Source organism: Podarcis raffonei, chromosome 2 (genome assembly GCF_027172205.1).
Source record: "Podarcis raffonei isolate rPodRaf1 chromosome 2, rPodRaf1.pri, whole genome shotgun sequence".
NCBI classification, from domain to species: domain Eukaryota; kingdom Metazoa; phylum Chordata; class Lepidosauria; order Squamata; family Lacertidae; genus Podarcis; species Podarcis raffonei.
The window spans coordinates 124,059,167-124,081,657 of NC_070603.1; the positions used below are offsets into that span (position 1 = coordinate 124,059,167).

A 22,491-nucleotide genomic window follows, 5' to 3' on the forward strand; every position below is an offset into this window, starting at 1 on the left:
CACATTTTCTTTATTGGCTGCTCAACAACTCATTAATCAAGATTAGAAGTCTGTGGAACACTGGCAGATAGAAACAGAAAGTCTGGACTACTGCAATTTCAGAAAAAACTGGCAAAGGGAGTTAAGCCTTAGCTGGAAAAAGTACTGTGACAAGGTACCCTTTCAAAAAACCATAAACTGCTATGGCACCCACCAGACTTCCACCTTGGAACGGGGGGGGGGATTAAATTTGGGTCTCGCTCCCCCATGCGCAGCAAGGCAGTGAATAATAAGCTGGGCTGCCCAGATCTCCGCACCTGGAAAGAGAATCTTGGAATGCAAACTTTGCTGGGCAGGAGACCCACCACCACCACTTTTCAACTGGATTGCCTTGATCCCAACCACCAATACTGCTTCCCAGAGGGAAAGTGGGGGGGCTCTTCCTTGCTCTTCCCTCATCCCCCTCCCGCAAGCAATCTCATTTCCCCCCCTCCTCCTCCCAACTGCCCCGTTTGTAGATTCAGGGAGAGTAAAAGCAAACCACCCATAAATATCTTGCACCTCTTTCTCCTCCTCTCCAGGTAATGTCTCCCAACTCCCCCAGAAAACTTTTAATCCGGAACCATCAGCCGGACTGAAGTGGGAGCCTCAGGCGGAGGAATACGGAAGCGGCAGATCAACAGAAAAAGCTGAAAGACCAAGCCGCAACTTCTTCAATGGGTTTCCCAGCTTCCGGCTCACCTGATTGGTTCGCCTCTTCGTTCCGGCTCTTCTGATTGGTTCTCTTTTCCCGGGCCTTTATTCATTTCGTCTTCGCCGCTGCCAGAGCTGGGGGGGGGGCAGGTAGTTTGATGCTTTAACAAAACAAAACAAAAAAAACTGTATTTACGCAGAACTAATCGCAGCAGCTTGCATTGGTCGTGAGTCCTAGCTTTGTAGTTTGATGCGCATTTTCTCAGACGGAAGCCATGAAATTTGTTTCCAGGTGAAAGTGCATGAGGTCAAAGCCTGACTTGGGGCATGTACAGGATCGGGGTGCGTGTCTCGCCTCTGGTCCCAGTAAGGAGAAAACCGCCTTCTTGTGGATCCGCCTGCAGGGTGCATCTGCGCCCTTGGCGCGCGCGCGCGGGCGCGTGTGTGTGTTCAGCTAAGGAAATGGCAAAATTGTCACACTTCTCGTGACGTCACCTCCGGTTCCCCTCCAATACACAGGCGGGGGCTGCTCTGCGACTGAAATTGCGAGGCCCCCCCCCTCGTTCGGAAACGTGTCGGATGTTCCCAGGCAAGGGGGCAAAAGCAGCCGCTGGAGAAGCGGGAGATTTTGGAAAGGGGAGGAGGGGCTTCGGTAGACAACTCCCACCTCCCCATTATATTACTGGAAACGAAATCGGAGCAGGGAGCAGGGGAGGCGGATGGCCAGGAGAGAACAAAGAGGTAAAGATGCGGCGTGTTAGGGAAGAGGTAATTGGCGGTTGCGGGGGGGGGGGGGCTTTCTCCAAAAACGCTCCTTTCCTAGAACCCATCGAGGGGGCTTGGATCCTTGCATTCCGGTTGCAAAGTGGGGACTCAACAGCTGCCGGGTTTGCATTGCACCGTGTTACTGGTCCGGGACGGCCAAGAGACGCTCAACTGCTCCGCACCGGTTTGGGCGCCCTTGCGGGAATTGAAATGCAATGCCCATCAAGCGGGGAGGAGGCGGGTGACCGCAGCGCCCCCACCCCCAAGCGGGGCTGGCTGATATACAGGGCTTCATTCGGGTTTCGCCCTTGCAGAAATCCCTCGGGACTTGCGGCCTGTCCGGGGTGCCCCGGGTGGGTCCCTTTTGGTGGTAGAGACGGAGTGAGGGGGTCCACGGAAGGGTTGAGGGAACCGAAAGAATTCTGGATGGAGACCCGTCCTGTCGCACCTCTTTCCCCGCCTCCCTGCTGGTCTTGCGAGGCCCCTCCGGATGGAGAGATTGGGGCGCTAGGAAAAGATTCGGCGCGCAGGGCTAGGGGTGAAAGGGGGCAAATGGGGTTTCTAAGCGCAGGAGAGAGGAGTAGGGTCTCCTTCAAGTCGAGCGAGGGGAGGGTCTTCAGGAGAGGATTCCGGTTCCCCCACTTCCCTTGCAGCACGCTAAATTCTCTCTGCCCCCACCTTAACATAACTACGCAAAATCTACAGAGACTCCCAGGTTTGTGTTGTCTTTGCTTCTTCACAAGATGAACTTTTTTGAAGATTTTTACAGTCACGTATAGCATCAATAAGACTTATGCTTTACTTATTTGACAAACGAGAGACTCTGGTACGATGAGTCTGAGCTCATCTCCTTGCCCAAAACCAAAAAAAGAAAAACACTGAGCAGGAAAGATTGAGGGGTATGTCCTTTCAGTGTGCAATGAGACCCTACAGTATGTGTAGCTCATTTAAGCAAAATCACTGATCCAATGAACAGCAGCAGTGAACAATGTGATAGTGAACTGACGTCTCTTGTCTTCACTGCCCTCTCACACTTGTTGTGAAGAATCATCTTTCATTATGAATGGTCTGTGTCACCATTAAGAAAAAGAAGTCAGAATGGGCCAATATCTATGTGTACTGTCCCTGGATCAAAGGACATTTCTTCTTTAAGTTCTCAGAAGTTCTTAAACCTAGCACAAGGTTGTCCTTTGAACTAGCCAGGTGTTTAACTGAGAATCAATCACAATCTGTCCATCATTTGAAAAATAAGACTTTAGAGCCATCCTACCCCAAAATGGCAACTCTTGTTGTTCTTTAGTCGTTTAGTTGTGTCCGACTCTTTGTGACCCCCTGGACCAGAGCACGCCAGGCACTCCTGTCTTCCACTGCCTCCCGCAGTTTGGTCAAACTCATGTTCGTAGCTTCGAGAACACTGCCCAACCATCTCGTCCTCTGTCGTCCCCTTCTCCTTGTGCCCTCCATCTTTCCCAACATCAGGGTCTTTTCCAGGGAGTCTTCTCTTCTCATGACTCCTAGACATTCAATTTTGGGCGGCTGTAACCATGATTTAACAAGACATTTGGCACCTAGCCTCTATATATGAGTTTCTAACACTGATCCTGTTACCTCCACACACTGCTGCCTCTGTCCCCCTTAGTAGGAAGTCACGTACCACCATCACATCCCTCTTCCTCCTCTGGGGAGTGGTAGGAATTGCTCTATACCCTCCTCCTTCCACAGGCACCTTGGTGCGTTCTGAGGTCTGCATCTTGCTCCTCTGACCCAGAATTGATTTTGCAGCTCGAGTGACACATCAGGGTTCCTAACAGCCCCCTTTCTCTGTACCACATTCCTCCAGGTTTTCGTTTCCTGCAACCAGCGATCTTCCTCCTGGCTGGGGCCAACCCCACCTGTGTTGCTGTCCCAGGACAATCCACTCTGCTCTCTTTCAAGAAATCCCTCATCTTGCTCATGAGCTCGTAGGGCAGATAGGCGGACCTCAGCTTGCTGTTCCTTCTCTTCCTGCATCTGCTGCAGGTGTAATTCTGCACATTCTCAGGCAGGAGGACAAACATGGCACAGGTGTGGCAGGTCACTGCAGCAGCTCCCTCGCCATCCATGCCTCTTGCTCCTACACACAGCATGAGACAGGACTCCTGGCCTCCCCCTCACACTCAAACTTAGAAGGGTGGTTTCTAAATCTAATAAATAAAAATTGGTGCGAGTGTTTCAATCTGGGATTCCAGCAGCCAGGCTCCAACAGCCTTTTCCTGCATCTCCAGCTCTCCCTCTGCACTGCAAGGCTGACAGATGGAGGTCCATCTCCAAGGACATTAGCCTACCTGAGCACACCTTCAGTTTATTCCAAGCGCCAAGCCTTCTCACTAGTTCCATGCTACAGTCCCTAGAAAAACCTGAACCCTGGGTCTCCCAATATGGTTGTTGTCACGGCTAAAATGGCCGCTGTTTCTTTAATGCGAATAAAGCTGGGTCAGCGTGACTCAGAGGCCTGCACCAAGTTGTATATATAGAGTGAGAAATGTTAGTTTGGTTGCTGGTGTTTGGGTTGGTTGGTTGGTTGGTGCTGGTGTGTATAGTTGTTCAGTCGCTTTTGAACAAAGACTTTTAAGAATAAAACTCTGCAAGGATATTCTCGTGGACTTTTTTGTGCCGACAAGGGTCCGAGGACCAGGCTGAGGAGACAAAGGGAGGTCAGAACCCTTTCCTCCTTTTTTGCTTTTTACAAACACTGATAGGTTATGGGCCCAGTGTTTCTGAGCATGCGCAGAGTGCAAAAACGACTGACAGCATCTCAGCAGGGAGCTGGCGAGTCCTGGTGGTGTATGGAGCCAGTGGCTGTGCGTTGGAGCAGTTGGTGGCAAGCTGTAACTGTCTGCAGTGACGCTGGAGCGGGTAGGATCTGAGGCTCAGGAAAGCACTCAGCGTCGGCTACTGGAACAGTTTGAACTGTTAGAGGACCACAGTAGCAGCTACACCAGTTGCAGAGCCAGGCGGGACCTGAAGGTCAACAGAGGCAGCAGCTAGAAGCCGGTGAGTGCCAGCCAGGATCATCCAGTTGGACTCTAAAAAGAGAGTCAGGAGAGATTGCTCAGGCCCTACAGAAGGGGCTCAGCAAGCACCAGCAGAGATGGCAGATTTCCAGTCTTCCCAAGTTGTAAATATTGGGGGAGGCATCCCTTTTGAACTTCTCTCAGAAAACAACTGGCTGAGTTGGTCAATTAAAATGCAGCAGTTGTTAAGGAGAGATGGACTATGGGACTGTGTTGAAACTGAGGTTTTGAGAACTGACTCTGCTGAGAAAAAACGGCTGGATGAAAGGGCTCGTGCCCAAATTATGCTGTGTTTGAGCAGCTCTCAAAACAAAAAAAAATTTTTTCCTTCCAGTAGCACCTTAAAGACCAACTAAGTTAGTTCTTGGTATGAGCTTTCGTGTGCATGCACACTTCTTCAGATACACTGAAGTATCTGAAGAAGTGTGCATGCACACGAAAGCTCATACCAAGAACTAACTTAGTTGGTCTTTAAGGTGCTACTGGAAGGAAAAAAAAATTTTTGTTTTGACTATGGCAGACCAACACGGCTACCTTTCTGTAACTGAGCAAGTCAGAGAAACTGCTGGAACTATAATTTCTCTGACCAGAAGGCTGTTCAGGACTGTTATGAGGGAAGGTGAGAGTTTGGCAACTCATCTTCAAACTCTGAAATCTCTGTTTCTTCAACTACAACAGAGAGGTAAGCGTTATGATGAGACTGACCAAACCTACATTATCCTTTCAAGTTTGCCTGAAAGCTGGTTGCCCGTGATTAACAGCATGGAGAGTATGCGTCCCCGAGATCTGACCCTTGAGTATATGTGGTTGGCAGATTGACTGAAGAAGCAGAAAGAAGGTCAGATAAACAAGCTGAACTCCAAGAACGGAGGAGTTACAGCCGAGGGGGCCAGCAGCAGAATCTGTCCATGGAGCAACACCAAGGTTTGGACTTGGCCATGGCGGTGAGGAGATGCTATAGATGCAACCAGCCCGGGCATCTCCAACGTCAATGCAGGGCTAGACTTCCAGGAGACGACGTGGAGCAGAGACAGCAATCGACGCAGAAACGTAAGCAGAAGGGGTTCTCTTCAGGGAAGAAGAACACACGTTCTGCTCAGTTTGTGTCTGCATTTTCTTGAGAGGATAGGAAGATACCTCGAGGAACATGGTTGCTGGACTCTGGGAGCAGCAGGATTATCTGCAACAGTCAGGAGGACTTTAAGACCCTGGGGAAGCCAGCTGATGGAAAAGATTCAATCTATCTTGCTGATGGTCGTAGAAGCAAGATTGATGGCCAGGGAACATGTTTCCTGCAGGGCTTGAACACTACTCTACCAGAGACTCTGTTTGTCAGCAGTTTGGACTATTGTTTGCTGTCTGTAAGCTGTTTGATTAATGCAGGGTATAGTGTTAACTTCACACGGGATGGTTGTCTGATAAAGAATGGAACTCAGGTATGTGGCCATGCAAAGTTGGAAAATGGGTTATATGTAATGCAGGACAAGCCTGTTAAAGCAGTCCAGGTGGTTCAGGATAATTTACCAGTTCATAAGGGGTGTGTACATGAACTGAACAGAAAACTGGGTCATGCCAATTTCCGTGTGCTTTCAGAAATGCAAAAGGTGTGCAAGAACCTAAAAGTAAATAGCTGTAACTGTTTCCTAGATTGCAATGTATGTAAAATGGCCAAATCTAAGAGGAAGCCTGTGGCTTCTAAAAGTGACAGAGTATCTAGAGGTTTTAGAACTTGTCCATTGTGACGTGATAGGCCCTTTTCCACAGAAGACTGAAGGGAGCACCAGATATGCTTTTCTGGTAATAGATGATAAATCACGTTTTAGTTGGTTGTTTTTGTTAAAGCAGATAGATAGATAGATAGATAGTTTATTACGGCCATAGGCCCATATTCAATACATCATACAGCAAAACAGGCACAGCAAGATAAAATGAATAAATTAAATTACGTCCAAATCTAGTACATCTCAAACCGTAAGTTTCTAAATTCCATTAAAATAAGAACAATATAGCGCTTAAAATATCAAATTATCAAATATTTCCTTAAAAAGGATTCCCAGACCGGGGCAGGAATTATTGTTAATGGGTATCTCCTTGATCTTTTATTAACCAATTGCCAAAATTGCCGTGAGCTACATGAACTAGAGGCGACTATAAGCGCCTGCCAGCGATTTTGTTGCCACTCTTGCTTAGCCATTCTCTGGGCTTGCTTATATGCTGTTTTTGCTTGTTGGTAACTCCTAGGTAATACTAAAGCACCAGAAGATTTATATTCATTGTAAATGGCACAGAGATGTCGTCTAGCTTGTTTGCATTTTAAGTTAAACCAAGGGGCACCGGTCTTAAAATGGGCCCGATTTACTTGGATGGCTGGTACTGTAAAAAAGGACATAAGATCTTCTGTAAGCAGAGAGAATGAATTAATAATTTGATCATGCCCATACAGATCTAAATCTAAAACAACATGAGTTTGAATTATCTCTTGTTGGAAGAATTCCATATATTTTTGGGCTTGAGTTACTGACCATTTTATTCCTCTCACTTGTTCTGCAGTATTTATTCCCATATATATGGGGTGTCTAGACTTGATAGACTGCCAGTCTAGGGAAAGCTTGGCACTCAAGGGGAGATGGTCACTCATTTGGACGTTTTCTATTTTAAAATAGGAAAAATTTGGGAATAAATCTCTGGAAACAATAAAATAATCGAGAACACTATTTGTAAGTGTGCTCAAATGAGTAAACTCACCCGGAATATCCGGGGGACAATTTCTGTTTAAAATTATCAAATTCAAACGTAAAATCAGCTGATAAAGAAGGGTTCCCGCTTCGTTAACCCTGTTATCTTTCGGTTTTCTCTGTATATAGGGGGAGAGATCCAAGTTCTGGTGATCAGGTATGACCCACCATTTGGCCTTGCCTAGCGCTTCCCAGTTTGCAGCTGTACGAGCATTAAAATCGCCTCCCATGACTGCTGAAGTGTTTGGGAACTTAGTGTAACAGAAAGCTAGGTGTTCTTCAAGTGTTTCCCATTTGGAATGGAGGTCCACTACCTGCCCCCCAGGGGGGAAATAAACATTTGTTACCAGTAATTCAAATTTCCCTCCTGAAATCAATCCTGTAATCGCGTAAGGAGAGGAAGATTTAACAAGTGTAAGTTTTGCTTGCAATTTGAGGGAAATGGCTATTACCAAACCTCCCCTAGGGCGTCCACCTTTGAGAGAGGGGCTAGCTGGAAGCAAAATGGTATCGTATCCATTTATGTCTATCACCTCCTCTTCCCAAGTTTCCTGTAGTAGAATTACTTGGAATAAATTAACAAATTTTAAGAAGTCTGGATCAGATTTCTTCCCCCTCCATCCCGCAATATTCCAGCATAAAAATGACATTGAGGAGTGGCCGGGATGGTCGTTAGGTAGTCAGATCATGTGGGAATGGAATTCTAAATTTGGGGGAGTTTCAGCTTCAAAAAAAATCAGTAATTTTCCTTTGAGAAGGTGGCAATCGTGCTATACATCCCAACTGTTTAGATTTATTGGGGTGGTTTGGCTTTAAAGTCGCTCCACTCGTCTCGCTAAAGGCAGATGTTAGGCCTAAGATAGTCGACTTTTCAGAGCCAGATGGTAGAATTAGGGAGGTATTGCTTAGAGAGAGCGAAATTAAGTCAGCAGGTATCGTGCCACTAGTTGAGTTTGGATAGTTTTGTTAATACGACCTGTCGGGTCTTCAACCAGATCACTCTTCGGGGCTAAAAATAAAGTGGAGTCGTCTCTCATTTGTTGGTCTGGTTCAGCTGGTTCTGTTACCGGTTTGATGGTATCTATGGATTTGTTCAACTTGCACACGTTAGAAGAGAGTGGGTTAATAAGGTTACAAGTAAGTGGATCCATATGGGGCACTTTACATGGAGAGCCTAATTCAGCTTCGTTAAGTTCCCTCATTTTGTCCCAGGCAGATGTTGTAGCCATATTTGCCTCAGAGATGGGGTACTTGATAGATGGGTCTGGTGATGGGGTTTCCGCCTCCAAAATATGGAAGAGTGGATTCATCTCCGCAACAACCAGTTGGCTGATAGGGGTGGGTGCCTTCCCAACCCACAGGTCCAGTTCTTGGTGGTATAAGCGTGGGACAGAATCTGAACCACAGTCTCTATCTAGCATATTTTGTTTAGGTAATCTCAGCTGCTCCTCCTTCACTTTTGTCAAGCAGAAGTAAAGGGTATCAATTTTATGAAGTATTTCTTTCTGAGCTTCTTGCGGGAGAACGCTATAAGAGTGGAGTAAGTTATTACCGATCACCTCAGATGGTGACAGCAGCCACGAAATTAAAAGACGCCTGCTTCTTGGGAGAAGGGCAATGACAGGCCTAGACAGCATCTTGAGAAGTAGAGACGTCACCTTGCCAACAAAGGTCCGTATAGTTAAAGCCATGGTTTTCCCAGTAGTGATGTATGGAAGTGAGAGCTGGACCATAAAGAAGGCTGATCGCCGAAGAATTGATGCTTTTGAATTATGGTGCTGGAGAAGACTCTTGAGAGTCCCATGGACTGCAAGAAGATCAAACCTCTCCATTCTGAAGGAAATCAGCCCTGAGTGCTCACTGGAAGGACAGATCGTGGAGCTGAGGCTCCAGTACTTTGGCCACCTCATGAGAAGAGAAGACTCCCTGGAGAAGACACTGATGCTGGGAAAGATGGAGGGCACAAGGAGAAGGGGGCGACAGAGGATGAGATGGTTGGATAGTGTTCTCGAAGCCACAAACATGAGTCTGACCAAACTGCGGGAGGTAGTGGAGGACAGAGGTGCCTGGCGTGCTCTGGTCCATGGGGTCACGAAGAGTCGGACACAACTAAACGACTAAACAACAACAAGTTATTATCAAAGCTATCAAGGTCGATTCCCTGATTCTCCGCATACCTGGGCCCAAGGGAGTCCAACCTTTGAGAGTCCTTGGCAACCAGACCAGTAGGATGTTTGGAGATGTCCTCCGCAGAGTTTATATCAATTAGGACGTGTTGGTCAATCTCATGTTGAGTTTTTGGCAAATTTACAATATGGGGGATAAGTGGAATTGGAGGTGCTTCACTTTTAAAGTACCTTGAGATTCTTATACCACTCGTCTCCAGATGTTCTCTACATTTATACACTAGTTTTGCCAGTCTCTCCTCATAGAATGAGACCACCGCTCTGGCAAGGAATCCGTTGAAGTATAGATATTCCACTTGGGCCAAATCAGTAGGGTTATTAAGGATACCCGGCATATAGATCTTTAGAAGGTTAAATAGATGGGCTTTACGCTCTTCTTGTGACAGGAGTCCTGGGGGTTTAGGATAATTTGATAAAACGAGTTTGTTTCGGCACAACACCAGATTCCAGTTTTTATTTGTTAGATTTGTCAGATTTCTCTTCTTAGAGGGATTGGTTTCATCTACAGATAGAATGTAAGACCATGGATCTTGGATCAAAAAGTCTTGCTTGGAGTTAGGTGTTGGGATAGGTGTTAAGGGTCCCAAGCAATCCATCGCAGTGTCAGAGTAAGGGTTTATAGAACGTTCTTGCTTAGAAGATTTCCTGGTTAGAAGTTTCTCAGTGTTCCCACTGGTCTCGGTTATTGGGGTACTCTTGAGGAGATTAAAGAGCTTTTTAAAATCCATTTTTTTGTAACGCACTGCCTTAAAATTTTTAACATTTCTGCTCTTTTTTACCCTTATGGGCCTCCTTTTCAAGGCAGTAGCCCTACAAGATCTCTTGGCCTTCCTTGGTGATCTGTTTTTGCAGGTGGTAGGGAGGAAGTTGTTATTACTTTCCAATTCTGCAGTCACCCCACTGGGTTCCCTACAAAGAGTTTTGCAAGTGTCCATCATTATAGTGAGGATTTTTGTACAGGTGGCCAGATGGGATTTTATATTTTCGATGTCCTCAGTTAAAAGCACAAGCCATTTGATAACTGATAAATCCTCATCCTCATTTGTCTCAAGTTGGAAGCAGGAGTCTCTTGATGTTTTAGGGTTTCCCGAAGACATCTCTGCAATTTGTTTTAACATTAGTTCTTCCACTTCACGGACTTGGGGTGGTTCAGGAGAAGCTTGAGGTTTAAGTCTCTGTTTTGGGAGTACTTCGGTGACTGTACCAATTATGTTTGGATTTACTTTGGGCTTTATTGGCCCTTTGTTGTGGCATTCTTCTACACAATCCTCTCTCTGCACAGCTTGCCCTTCAGTGCAGGAGGGAGAAGTTTCAGTTTCCTGCTGATTCTCATTCGGCTTGACTTTACCCCTATTCTTAAAGGGCCGAGTGCTTTTTGTTTGTGCTCCCTTTAGGGTAGCTCTTTTAGAGAGAGGTCTTAGATCACTCTGATAAAAGCCTGATGTTCTACAGCCACTCCTGGTCGTCACCATTATTTATCTTGTAAAAGTCAAGTTGGTAAAAATCTCACCTCGGTTCATTAGCTCCGTCGGGGGTCGCCGCAGGGTTCTCTGAGGTTCTTCCAAGGTAGGGAGGTAATTCCGCACCAATGTATTAATCCAAGTTTTTAGCCAGCAGAGAAAACAGCAAGTCATTCACATCAGCAGGCTTCACCAGACATCCGTTGTTGCAATAGGACAGATTGAGCCGTAAAACAATAAAACAGTAAACTAAAAGCAAAGAGAAGTGAGGAGGTGATAAAGCAGCTGGTAAAACGTTAAAACTGTGAGTTTAAAACCAAGAAGTGGCTAAAAAACTACTTAAAAGCATAACTAAAAGCAGAGGAGTCTGACTAGGCTGCTGTCTCCGTCGCCATCTTGGCTCCTCCTCTGTTAAAGCAGAAATCTGAGTGTTTCCCCACATTCAGAGAATGGGTTGCCCAAGCTGAAAAGCTCTTTGCTCGCCCTGTTGTGCAGTTGCAAACTGGGGCGGAGAATTTCTGAACAAACAATTTGGGGCATGGTTGCGGCGTAAGGGGATCACTCATCGTTTGACTAACCCTCATAGCCCTGCTGAAAATGGTCTGTGTGAAATACGTGGGGCTGTAATACAGTCAGTAAAGGACTGCCTGCTAGTGGATGCAGGATTGGGCCACAACCATAGGCTGTGGGGCGAGGCTCTCCTTACAGCAAACTTTTTGATTAATAGAACCTGGTCTAGCTCTATAAAACATATTCCTTACCATGTGTTGTTTGGGAAAGAACCAGAGTGGACAATGCTCCATAACTGGGGTTCTTGGGCACATGTAAATATTCCCAAAGCTGAGTTCCAGAAAGGGGGCGCTAGAGCGCAGAAACTGCAGTTTGTAGGATATCAGTCCTATGGCAAAGGGTGGCGCTTCAATTTATGCCCAGGACACGTGGTTCTGTCACGAAGTGCAGACTTTGCTGACCAGGACAGATGGACTGCGATCCATGCCAACCCAGATTGCCTACTGCCCCTGCAAGTAAGAGAAGAGGCTTCTTCTCAGCCATTGGCAACACAGGAGCAGGATGAGGAGGAGGCACAGATTTCCCCAAAGGATGTGGCAATAGATAATACTTCTTCTCTAGAGGAAGAGGAAGAAGAGCCAGAGATAAGGGGGGAAGATGTAGTTGTGCCTAGGCGCTCCCAGCATTCAAACAAGGGTGTACCTCCTCAGCATTTGACCCTAGGAGGAGTGAGAGTATGCAATGTAAGTTGTGTGGAACCACAAAGTTATAATGAAGTCTTAGACTTACCCCCTGAAGAACGTGCTTTGTGGGAACAAGCTATGAAAGAAGAAATGGACTCTTTTAAACGTAACAAAGTGTTTGAGGTCATAATGCCGCCTCCAAGTGGCAGAGTGGTGTCATGCAAGTGGGTTTACAAAAGGAAAACCCTTGCATCTGGGGAACCACGTTTTTGAGCCAGATTAGTAGCCAGAGGGTTCACTCAGATAAAAGGGGAGAGTTATGATGAAGTGTTTTCTCCCACTGCAAAGAGTGAAACTTTTCGTTTAATGCTCTCTATTGCTGCTGTAAGACAACTAGCAGTGCACCATTTTGATGTTGATGCTGCATATCTGCATGCAAATTTAGACCATGAAGTGTTAATGAGACAACCCCCTGGTTTTGAAGAGGAGAATGGTGCAGTCTGGCGTTTGAGAAAGGCTGTTTATGGTCTCAAACAAAGTGGAAGGTGTTGGAACCAGTGTTTAAATGAAGCCCTTGTAAAACTTGGTTTTAAAAGGAGTGTGGCTGATCCATGCCTGTACACCAAGGGGACAGGCAACAAATATCTAATGCTCTTAATCTTTGTTGATGATTTGCTTGTAGCAGGGAGTTCCACAGATGAGATCCAGAAGCTCACAAGTCAACTGGAAAAGAGGTTTAAGTTTAAAGCCTTGGGGCCTGTAAGCAATTACTTGGAAGTAGAAGTAAGGCAGGAAGCTGATGGAAGCTTTCTTTTAAGCCAGAAAGAGAAAATTCTTCATTTGATAGAGCAGTTTGGCATGGAAAACTGCAAGCCAGTTCAGACTCCCATGACACCAGATTTCCCAAAGACAGTGTGTGATGATGAATTTGATCAGCCTGAGTTGTATCACTCAAAAATAGGATCACTGTTGTATTTAAGCCAGTGGTCAAGGCCAGACATTGCATGTGCTACAAATGTTCTGAGCCAACGTGTATCTAAACCCAGTACTGCCGATTGGTGTGCTTTGAAAAGGCTTATCAGATACCTTCATTGTCCAGAAAGTGGGAGAAGCTACAAGAGGAACAGCCATTTTAGATCTGGTCCTAACCAATGTTGATGACCTGGTTAGTGGGGTAGAAGTGGAAGGATCATTAGGCGCGAGTGATCATGCTCTTCTGAAGTTTACTATACAGCGGAAAGGAGCAGCCAAGCATACTAGGACTCAATTTCTCGACTTTAAGAAAGCCGACTTCATAAAACTTAGGGAAGTGCTGGGTGAGATCCCATGGACAGTAATACTAAAAGGAAAGGGAGTTCATGATGGCTGGGAGTTTGTTAAGAGGGAGATAGTAAAAGCACAACTTCAGGCAATACCATTGAGACGGAAACATGGAAGGTGCCTAAAGAAGCCAGGGTGGCTATCTAAAGAACTTTTAACTGAGTTAAGATTAAAAAAGGATGTGTACAAAAAATGGAAAAGGGGGGAAACCACCAAAGAGGAATTCAAACAAATAGCCAGCACGTGTAGACACAAAGTCAGAAAAGCTAAAGCACAGAATGAACTCAGGCTTGCTAGAGAGGTTTAAAGCAACAAAAAAGGCTTTTATGGGTATGTCCGTAGCAAAAGGAAGAACAAAGAAACAGTGGGGTCACTCAGAGGAGAAGATGGTGAAATGCAAACAGGGGACACAGAAAGGGCTGAACTCCTCAATGCCTTCTTTGCCTCAGTCTTCTCCGATAAAGAAAACAATGCCCGACCTGAAGAATTTGGAGCAAATGATTCAGCAGAGGAAACACAGCCCAGAATAACTAAGGAGATAGTACAAGAATACTTGGCTAGTCTAGATGTATTCAAGTCTCCAGGGCCAGATGAACTGCATCCAAGAGTATTAAAAGAACTGGCAGATGTGATTTCAGAACCACTGGCAGTCATCTTTGAGAATTCCTGGAGAACAGGCGAAGTCCCGGCAGACTGGAGGAGGGCAAATGTTGTCCCTATTTTCAAAAAGGGGAAAAGAGAGGACCCAAATAATTACCGCCCAGTCAGTCTGACATCAATACCAGGGAAGATTCTGGAGCAGATCATTAAGCAAACAGTCTGTGAGCACCTGGAAAGGAATGCTGTGATCACCAATAGTCAGCATGGATTTCTGAAAAATAAGTCATGTCAGACTAACCTGATCTCGTTTTTTGACAGAATTACAAGCCTGGTAGATGAAGGGAACGCAGTGGATGTAGCCTACCTTGATTTCAGCAAGGCATTTGACAAGGTGCCCCATGATATTCTTGTAAAGAAGCTGGTAAAATGCGGTCTTGACTATGCTACCACTCAGTGGATTTGTAACTGGCTGACTGACCGAACCCAAAGGGTGCTCATCAATGGTTCCTCTTCATCCTGGAGAAGAGTGACTAGTGGGGTGCCACAGGGTTCTGTCTTGGGCCCGGTCTTATTCAACATCTTTATCTTGGATGATGGACTCAAGGGCATCCTGATCAAATTTGCAGATGACACCAAACTGGGAGGGGTGGCTAACACCCCAGAGGACAGGAACACACTTCAAAACGACCTTGACAGATTAGAGAACTGGGCCAAAACAAACAAGATGAATTTTAACAGGGAGAAATGTAAAGTATTGCACTTGGGCAAAAAAAATGAGAGGCACAAATACAAGATGGGTGACACCTGGCTTGAGAGCACTACATGTGAAAAGGATCTAGGAGTCTTGGTTGACCACAAACTTGACATGAGCCAACAGTGTGACGCGGCAGCTAAAAAAGCCAATGCAATTCTGGGCTGCATCAATAGGAGTATAGCATCTAGATCAAGGGAAGTAATAGTGCCACTGTATTCTGCTCTGGTCAGACCTCACCTGGAGTACTGTGTCCAGTTCTGGGCACCACAGTTCAAGAAGGACATTGACAAACTGGAACGTGTCCAGAGGAGGGCAACCAAAATGGTCAAAGGCCTGGAAACGATGCCTTATGAGGAACGGCTAAGGGAGCTGGGCATGTTTAGCCTGGAGAAGAGGAGGTTAAGGGGTGATATGATAGCCATGTTCAAATATATAAAAGGATGTCACATAGAGGTGGGAGAAAGGTTGTTTTCTGCTGCTCCAGAGAAGCGGACACGGAGCAATGGATCCAAACTACAAGAAAGAAGATTCCACCTAAACATTAGGAAGAACTTCCTGACAGTAAGAGCTGTTTGACAGTGGAATTTGCTGCCAAGGAGTGTGGTGGAGTCTCCTTCTTTGGAGGTCTTTAAGCAGAGGCTTGACAACCATATGTCAGGAGTGCTCTGATGGTGTTTCCTGCTTGGCAGGGGGTTGGACTCGATGGCCCTTGTGGTCTCTTCCAACTCTATGATTCTATGATTCTATGATTCTACCTAAAGGGGACATTAAATGTATGTTTAAAGATATCTAGTACACAAGATGAAAAACTAGAAGTATTTTTTGATGTGGACTGGGGAAGCTGTGTAACTACTAGAAAATCTACAAGTGGAATGGTTATGATGTTTGCCAATTCCATAATTGGATGGAAGTCAAAGAAACAAGGATTTGTTGCAACCTCATCCTGTGAGGCAGAATATGGGAGCCTGTCGCTAGCATGCAATGAAATCATATGGTTTATACAGATACTAAAAGATCTAGATTGTAAAGTAGATTTGCCTATCCAAGAGTATGAAGATAGCCAATCGTGCATTGCATTAGCGGGCTCGGAAATAATGAAATCCGCATCAAAACATATTGCTATCCGTCATGCGAATTTGAGAGATTGTGTACAGAATGGGGTAATCAAACTGGAGTATTGTCAGTCACATATTGCTGATTTGTTTACCAAGCCTTTGCCAGCAACATGTCATAATGAATTGATGACAAAACTGGGTTTATGTATATAGTGTATGTATGCATTGTATGTATGTATTGTTTCTGTTGGCGTTTTTCGCATTTAAGAAACAGAAGGGGTGTCACGGCTAAAATGGCCGCTGTTTCTTTAATGCGACTAAAGCTGGGTCAGCATGACTCAGCGGCCTGCACCAAGTTGTATATACAGTGGTGCCTCGCAAGACGAAAAGAATACGTTCCGCGAGTCTCTTCGTCTTGCGGTTTTTTAAGCGGCTTAGCGGATCAGCTGTTAAGTGGCTTAGCGGCTTGGGAAAAGGGGGGGAAGGAAAAAAAACCTGCAGGAACTCGCAAGACATTTTCATCTTGCGAAGCAAGCCCATAGGAGATTTGTTTTGCGAAGCACCTCCAAAACGGAAAACCCTTTCGTCTAGCGGGTTTTCCATCTTGCGAGGCATTCGTCTTGCGGGACACCACTGTATAGAGTGAGAAATGTTAGTTTGGTTGCTGGTGTTTGGGTTGGTTAGTGCTGGTGTGTATAGTTGTTCAGTTGCTTTTGAACAAAGACTTTTAAGAATAAAACTCTGCAAGGATATTCTCGTGGACTTTTTTGTGCCGACAAGGGTCCGAGGACCAGGCTGAGGAGACAAAGGGAGGTCAGAACCATTACCTCCTTTTTTGCTTTTTACAAACACTGACAGTTGCTATGCACCTCCTGGGGCCCAAGGGACTGTGTGGGTGATTGATAAATATGCAAAGGTCCAGAGGGCTAAAATGTGCCCCAGAGGTGGAATAATATTACATGGAGAATGAAAAATGTCATTAGCAACTCTGATTCTGAGAAATGGAGGGCACGTTCATGGAAGGAGAACAGCTCCCTTTCCTGTCAGGCAGGTCCTTATTTAAAAAGGCAATCTCACAACTGTATTCTTAGATCAAACTATTAATGATGAGTTAGTATTATGGAAGGTTGATGATGCATTCCTATTATTTGGCATTGTTTCACCTCATTGGCTTAAAATTTGGAACATAAAGAAGACAGGGAGGAATGTACAATAGGTTGAAATAAGAGAAGGTGCTAATTGCATTTGATGTGTGTTACAGTCTTTGTTCTCTTCCTTGAAATACTAACGGGTTTTCCTCCCCTCTCATTTCCAAGCAGGTTATGGAGAAGACAGTGTGTCATCTGTAATTTCATTTGGAAATACAAAGAGACCATTTAAATGTGGTGAATGTGGAATGTGCTTCAGTCCATGTGCACAGTTAATAAACTCACATCAATAAACTCACAGAGTGGGGAAACCGTTTAAAGGTATGGAGTGTGGAAAGAACTTCAGACAAACTTCATCTCTTACTTTACATCATCTAACTCACATGAGTGAGAAACCCTACAAATGTATGCAGTGTGGATGGAGATGCAGTATGAGTAGACAACTTACTGTACATCAAAGGATTCACGCAACAGAAAAACCATTTAAATGTATAGAGTGTGGAAAGAGCTTCTGTCATAGCATAACGCTAAACAACCATCAACGGACTCACACAGGGGAGAAACCATTTAAATGTATAGAGTGTGGAAAGAGCTTCTGTCATAGCATAACGCTAAGCAAGCATCTACGGACTCACACAGGGGAGAAACCATTTAAATGTATGGAATGCGGAAAGAGCTTCACACATAATAGAAACCTTAGCATACATCTACAGACTCATACAGGGAAGAAACCATTTAAATGTATGGAATGTGGAAAGAGCTTTCGTTCAGGTGGTCATCTGAATTTACATCATATAACTCACACAGGGGAGAAACCATTTAAATGTATGGACTGCGGAAAGAGCTTCACACGTAATGGAACCCTTAAAAGACATGTATGGACTCACACAGGGGAGAAACCATTTAAATGTACGGAGTGTGGAAAAGGCTTCCGTAAGAGTTTATCACTTAATAGACATCATCAAACTCACTTGGGTGAAAAACCCTACAAATGTATGCAGTGTGGAAAGAGCTTCACATATAAGACAAACCTTACCAACCATCAACGGACCCACACAGGGGAGAAACCGTTTAAATGTATGGACTGCGGAAAGAGCTTCACACATAATAGAAACCTTAGCAACCATCAGCTGACCCACACAGGGGAGAAACCATTTAAATGTATGGACTGCGGAAAGAGCTTCACACATAATGGAAACCTTAGAAAACATCTACGAACTCACGCTGGGGAGAAACCATTTAAATGTATGGACTGCGGAAAGAGCTTCACACATAATGGAAACCTTAGCAAACATCTACAGACTCATACAGGTGAGAAACCATTTAAATGTATCAAATGTGGAAAGAGCTTCACACATAATGGAAACCTTACCATGCATCTACAGACTCACGCTGGGGAGAAACCATTTAAATGTATGGACTGTGGAAAGAGCTTCACACATAATGGAAACCTTAGCAAACATCTACAGACTCATACAGGTGAGAAACCATTTAAATGTATGGAGTGTGGAAAGAGCTTCAACACTAGTGGAGTGCTTAGAAACCATCAATGGACTCACACGGGAGAAACCATTTAAATGTATGGACTGTGGAAAGAGCTTCAACACTAGTAAAGTGCTTAGAACACATCAATGGACTCACACAGGGAAGAAACCATATGAATGTATGGAATGTGGAAAGAGCTTTCGTTCAGGTGATCATCTGACTTTACATCGTAGAACTCACACAGGGGAGAAACCATTTAAATGTATGGACTGCGGAAAGAGCTTCACACATAATGGAAACCTTAGAAAACATCTACGGAGTCACACAGGGGAGAAACCATTTAAATGTATGGAGTGTGGAAAAAGCTTCAGTCAGAGTTCTTCACTTAATAGACATCATCGAACGCACACAGGGGAGAAACCATTTAAATGTATGGAGTGTGGAAAGAGCTTCGGTCAAAAGGGAACTCTAAGAGTACATCAACAGACTTGCACGGGAGAAAAACCATTTAAATGTATGGAGTGTGGAGGGAGCTTCTGTCATAGCGGAATGCTAAGTAATCATCAAAGGACTCACACAGGGGAGAAACCTTATACAGCAAATGTATGAAGTGTGGAAAGAGCTTCAGTCTAAAGGAAACTAAGAGTACATTAACAGACTCACACAGGTGAGAAACCATTTAAATGTATGGAGTGTGGAAAGAACTTCTGTCAGAGTGGACACCTTACAAAACATCAATGGACTCACAAAGGAAGAAACATTTAAATTCCAGGAGTGCAGAAACTGCTTCTGTTTAATGGAGTGCTTACAAAATGTTTACAGACTTATATGGAAGGAACCATTTAGATGTATGGAGTGTAGAAAGATTTTTCCTCAACAAGAGGAGGAGGAGGAGGAGTTTGGATTTGATATCCCGCTTTATCACTACCCGAAGGAGTCTCAAAGCAGCTAACATTCTCCTTTTCCTTCCTCCCCCACAACAAACACTGTGTGAGGTGAGTGAGGCTGAGAGACTTCAGAGAAGTGTGACTAGCCCAAGGTCACCCAGCAGCTGCGTGTGGAGGAGCGGAGACGCGAACCCAGTTCACCAGATTACGAACCACCGCTCTTAACCACTATACCACACTGGCTCTCTCAAGGGTTCATTTCTTCCTTCTAATGAACAGGCTCCTATAGGTGGAAATCAAATTTAAATGCACCCCATGTATGTGATGATCTGGTGTTTCAATGTAAAGTTGTACTTTCATGTAGTAAAGTAATCAAGGTAGCGTATCACAATAGTTAGTAATGTATAAATGGCTTTGTACATCGTACCTCAGGTTGCGAACAGCCTCGTCGATGATCATTTTGGATTATGACCATTTCAAACCCGGAAATGAGTTGGTTAAACTAGAATTATAGGAATGGCAGCATGACATGCATTATTTTAATTGCGGCCCAGGACCCACGTACCTACGGGACCGCCTCTCCCGGTACACTTGGTGGAGGACCTTAAGGTCCACAAATGACAACATTTTGGAGGTTCCAAGTCACAAGGTGGTTAGATTGGTCTCAATCTAAAAGCCAGGGCCTTTTCAGTACTGGCCCCAACTTGGTGGAATGCTCTGTCACAAGAGACTAGGGCCCTGCGGGACTTGACATCTTTCCGCAGGGCCTGCAAGACAAAGCTGTTCCACCTGGCCTTTGGTTTGGACTCAGTCTGACCGTTGTGTTTGCCTCCTCTTATGGTTTTGATCTGTGGGCTACTTTTAGAATGAGGCTGCATTTTAAATTGCATTTTAACCTGTATTTTAAATTGGTAAGGTTTTTTTTCCTATTATGTTTTTACTGTAATTTTAGTAGTGTTAGCCACTCTGAACTCGGCTCTGCCCGGGGAGGGCGGGGTATAAATAAAACTTATTATTACCGTATTTTTCACTCTATAGGACACACTTTTCCCCCTCCAAAAATGAAGGGGAAATGTGTGTGCGTCCTATGGAGCAAATGCAGGCTTCAGGCAGCTATCCACAAGCCTTCTGAGCCCGGCGGGAGTTCCCGCCGGGCTCTGAAGGCTTGCGGATAGCTGCCTGTTCTGGGGGCTGGGGTCAGGGGAAGCTCGGGCTTTCCCCGTCCCAGCCCCGCGGCTAAAAACAAAGCCGTGCGCAGCTTCTCCCGGCTGGACAGGTTGCGCGTAGCTAAAGAGGAAGCCAAGACAGCTGTCTTGGCTTCTTTGCTTTTTGGGGCTGTCGGGGGGGAAATAAATTTTGTTTGACCCTTATGTTTCCCTTCCCTTATGGTCTTGATTTATCAGCTATTTTAAAATAAGGCTGCATTTTAAACTGTATTTTAACCCGTATTTTAAATTGTTGTTTTTTCCCCTATTATGTTTTTACTGTAATTTTACTGGTGTTAATCACCCTGAGCCCGGGGAGGGCGGGGTATAAATAATAATTGGTGGGGGGGGTGGAGGAAGAAATAACCAGTCCATAATTTTAATGGTAGGTTTATTGTAGCTGTGAGAGAAACAGAATAACAACAGGAAAACCCCCAGAAACCTAGAAGACAAATCAGAGATTGATGTGCATTACAATGAGTGAAATAAGTATTTGATCCCTTATCCACCAGCCAGATGTCAGGCTACCTGGTATCTTCACTGTTACGTAACGAGCTGAGATTAGAAGCACCTGCTGTAAGGGAGAGGTCTTACCTGTTATCCCAGCTCATTACAGTACCTGTACAAAAGACACCTGTCGACAGAAGCAATCAATCCAAAGGTCTTTTTATTATGCATTGGCTTGTGACATATATGGAAGGTGACCAATGAAGGTGGTTTTCCACGTCTCTTAGGTCATAGAAATGTTCTAAAGGACTGTGTGGAAAAATTAGGGCTGAGGGACAATTGTGGAAGGGGTTGAGGGGTGTGAAAGGGGGACTTCCGCTCGGCGCCGGTGATTAATGGCGGGTCCCCTCTGAGCTCCGGAGGGAACCGGCCCCGTGGAGCGTGGGTCTGGCCGCTGCGGCGAAGCGGAGACCCGAAGAAATCGCAGGCGGTGAAGCCTGCGAACGCGGAGGCTCGGTGGGCTCCATTTGCGCCCCCCCCCACTGCAAGGGAGCCTTTTTAAAGGCTTCTGAACGGAGCGGGGGTGAGTGGCGCGGAGCTGAGAGTCGCGCACCATCGTTCCGTCTTCACGGGGCGAAGCCGCAAGCCATTGTCGGAGAGCGTCGATGCCTTTCTGGAAATTCGGACTGAAAACAACTACCCGTGAGTAGGGGGAAGAAGATAAATTTATACAAATTTTTTAAACAATTCGGCACTGAAAAGGGGAAGTACCAACAGGAAGTCTGCTTCTCCCGATTTGTAGACAAGACAAAGCAAAGAGAATATAAAGTAGAAACTTTAAAAGTCGTACTGGAAGACTTTAATTCAGCACTAAAGAAAAAGGATTCCCCTCTGCTTAGCAGGGGCAGAGGGGAGAAATTTGATCACTATCTCTCCTGCAAAGACATTTCCATCGGCTGCCTCTAAAACCTGGAACGGACTGCTTTTGACAGCTGTCAAAAGTGCTAAGTGTTAAGAACGTTGATACTCTGTGAAGGGAATAATTGCTTATAAAGAGATTTTGGACAGAAAAAGCTATTTTTGGTGGAAAGTGTGCTTGACTAAAGAACAAAGAGGAGTTATTAGGACTATATTTGTTACCACTGAAATTGAAATTTAAACTGTGTCCCCCTAGAGGAGATTTGTTGCAATAAGCTTAGTGCTACAGAATAACAGAGCCTGGAAATCCCCTTTCAAAACAAAGTAACTAAGCGTGAGACTGACCTTGGACTGTTGTATGGGAGTGATATGGCAGATGAGAAGGGGAAAATAGAACAAACGGAAGAAAAAAAGCTTAGATCTGGGAAACAATATCAGCAGAGAAGGGCCTCAACATCTGATCCAGCGGGTTCGGCAGGAGTTATAGTTCCACAACAAAAACCAAAAGTTATGTCATCTCAAGATCCAATCGCCCAGGCATTAAGTAAAATTAATACATCATTGGAATTCCTAGCTAAACAAGTTGCAGAGACAAATAAGCAAGTAGC

General features: G+C 45.1%; 3 protein-coding genes across 9 annotated transcripts in view; 2 read left to right on the top strand and 1 right to left on the bottom strand.

The window, feature by feature from the left end:
• LOC128409384 (zinc finger protein 470-like) overlaps nucleotides 1–22,491 on the bottom strand; it is a 420,794-nt gene that overhangs the window by 9,847 nt on the left and 388,456 nt on the right. The window contains exon 1 of one of the 3 annotated variants that reach the window (XM_053379814.1): nucleotides 721–808. The exons of 1 other annotated variant lie outside the window; for it this stretch is intronic. In XM_053379814.1, coding sequence (XP_053235789.1) covers nucleotides 721–785 — 65 coding nt within the window. In that variant the 5' untranslated portion in view covers nucleotides 786–808. Of the gene's footprint in view, nucleotides 1–540; nucleotides 648–720; nucleotides 809–22,491 lie in introns of those variants that run through there. One more of the 3 variants, XM_053379815.1, reaches the window with a different exon arrangement.
• Nucleotides 1,301–19,704, top strand: LOC128409386 (zinc finger protein 135-like). Of its 5 annotated transcripts, none has more exons than XM_053379821.1 (3): nucleotides 1,301–1,413; nucleotides 17,110–18,420; nucleotides 18,671–19,704. In XM_053379821.1, the coding sequence occupies exons 2-3, from the start codon at nucleotides 17,265–17,267 to the stop codon at nucleotides 19,033–19,035; spliced, it is 1,521 nt and encodes a 506-aa protein (XP_053235796.1). In that variant the 5' UTR covers nucleotides 1,301–1,413; nucleotides 17,110–17,264; the 3' UTR covers nucleotides 19,036–19,704. The 5 variants fall into 5 exon arrangements, with proteins under 5 accessions (XP_053235796.1, XP_053235799.1, XP_053235795.1 ...); XM_053379824.1 differs by having other exon boundaries at nucleotides 1,317–1,413; nucleotides 17,113–18,465; nucleotides 19,148–19,704; XM_053379820.1 differs by having other exon boundaries at nucleotides 1,317–1,413; nucleotides 17,113–18,420.
• Nucleotides 11,369–16,543, top strand: LOC128409424 (uncharacterized). The gene is made up of 3 exons (XM_053379912.1): nucleotides 11,369–13,150; nucleotides 15,494–16,163; nucleotides 16,437–16,543. Exons 1-2 carry the CDS (start codon nucleotides 12,431–12,433, stop codon nucleotides 16,004–16,006), a joined length of 1,233 nt encoding a protein of 410 aa, XP_053235887.1. The 5' UTR covers nucleotides 11,369–12,430; the 3' UTR covers nucleotides 16,007–16,163; nucleotides 16,437–16,543.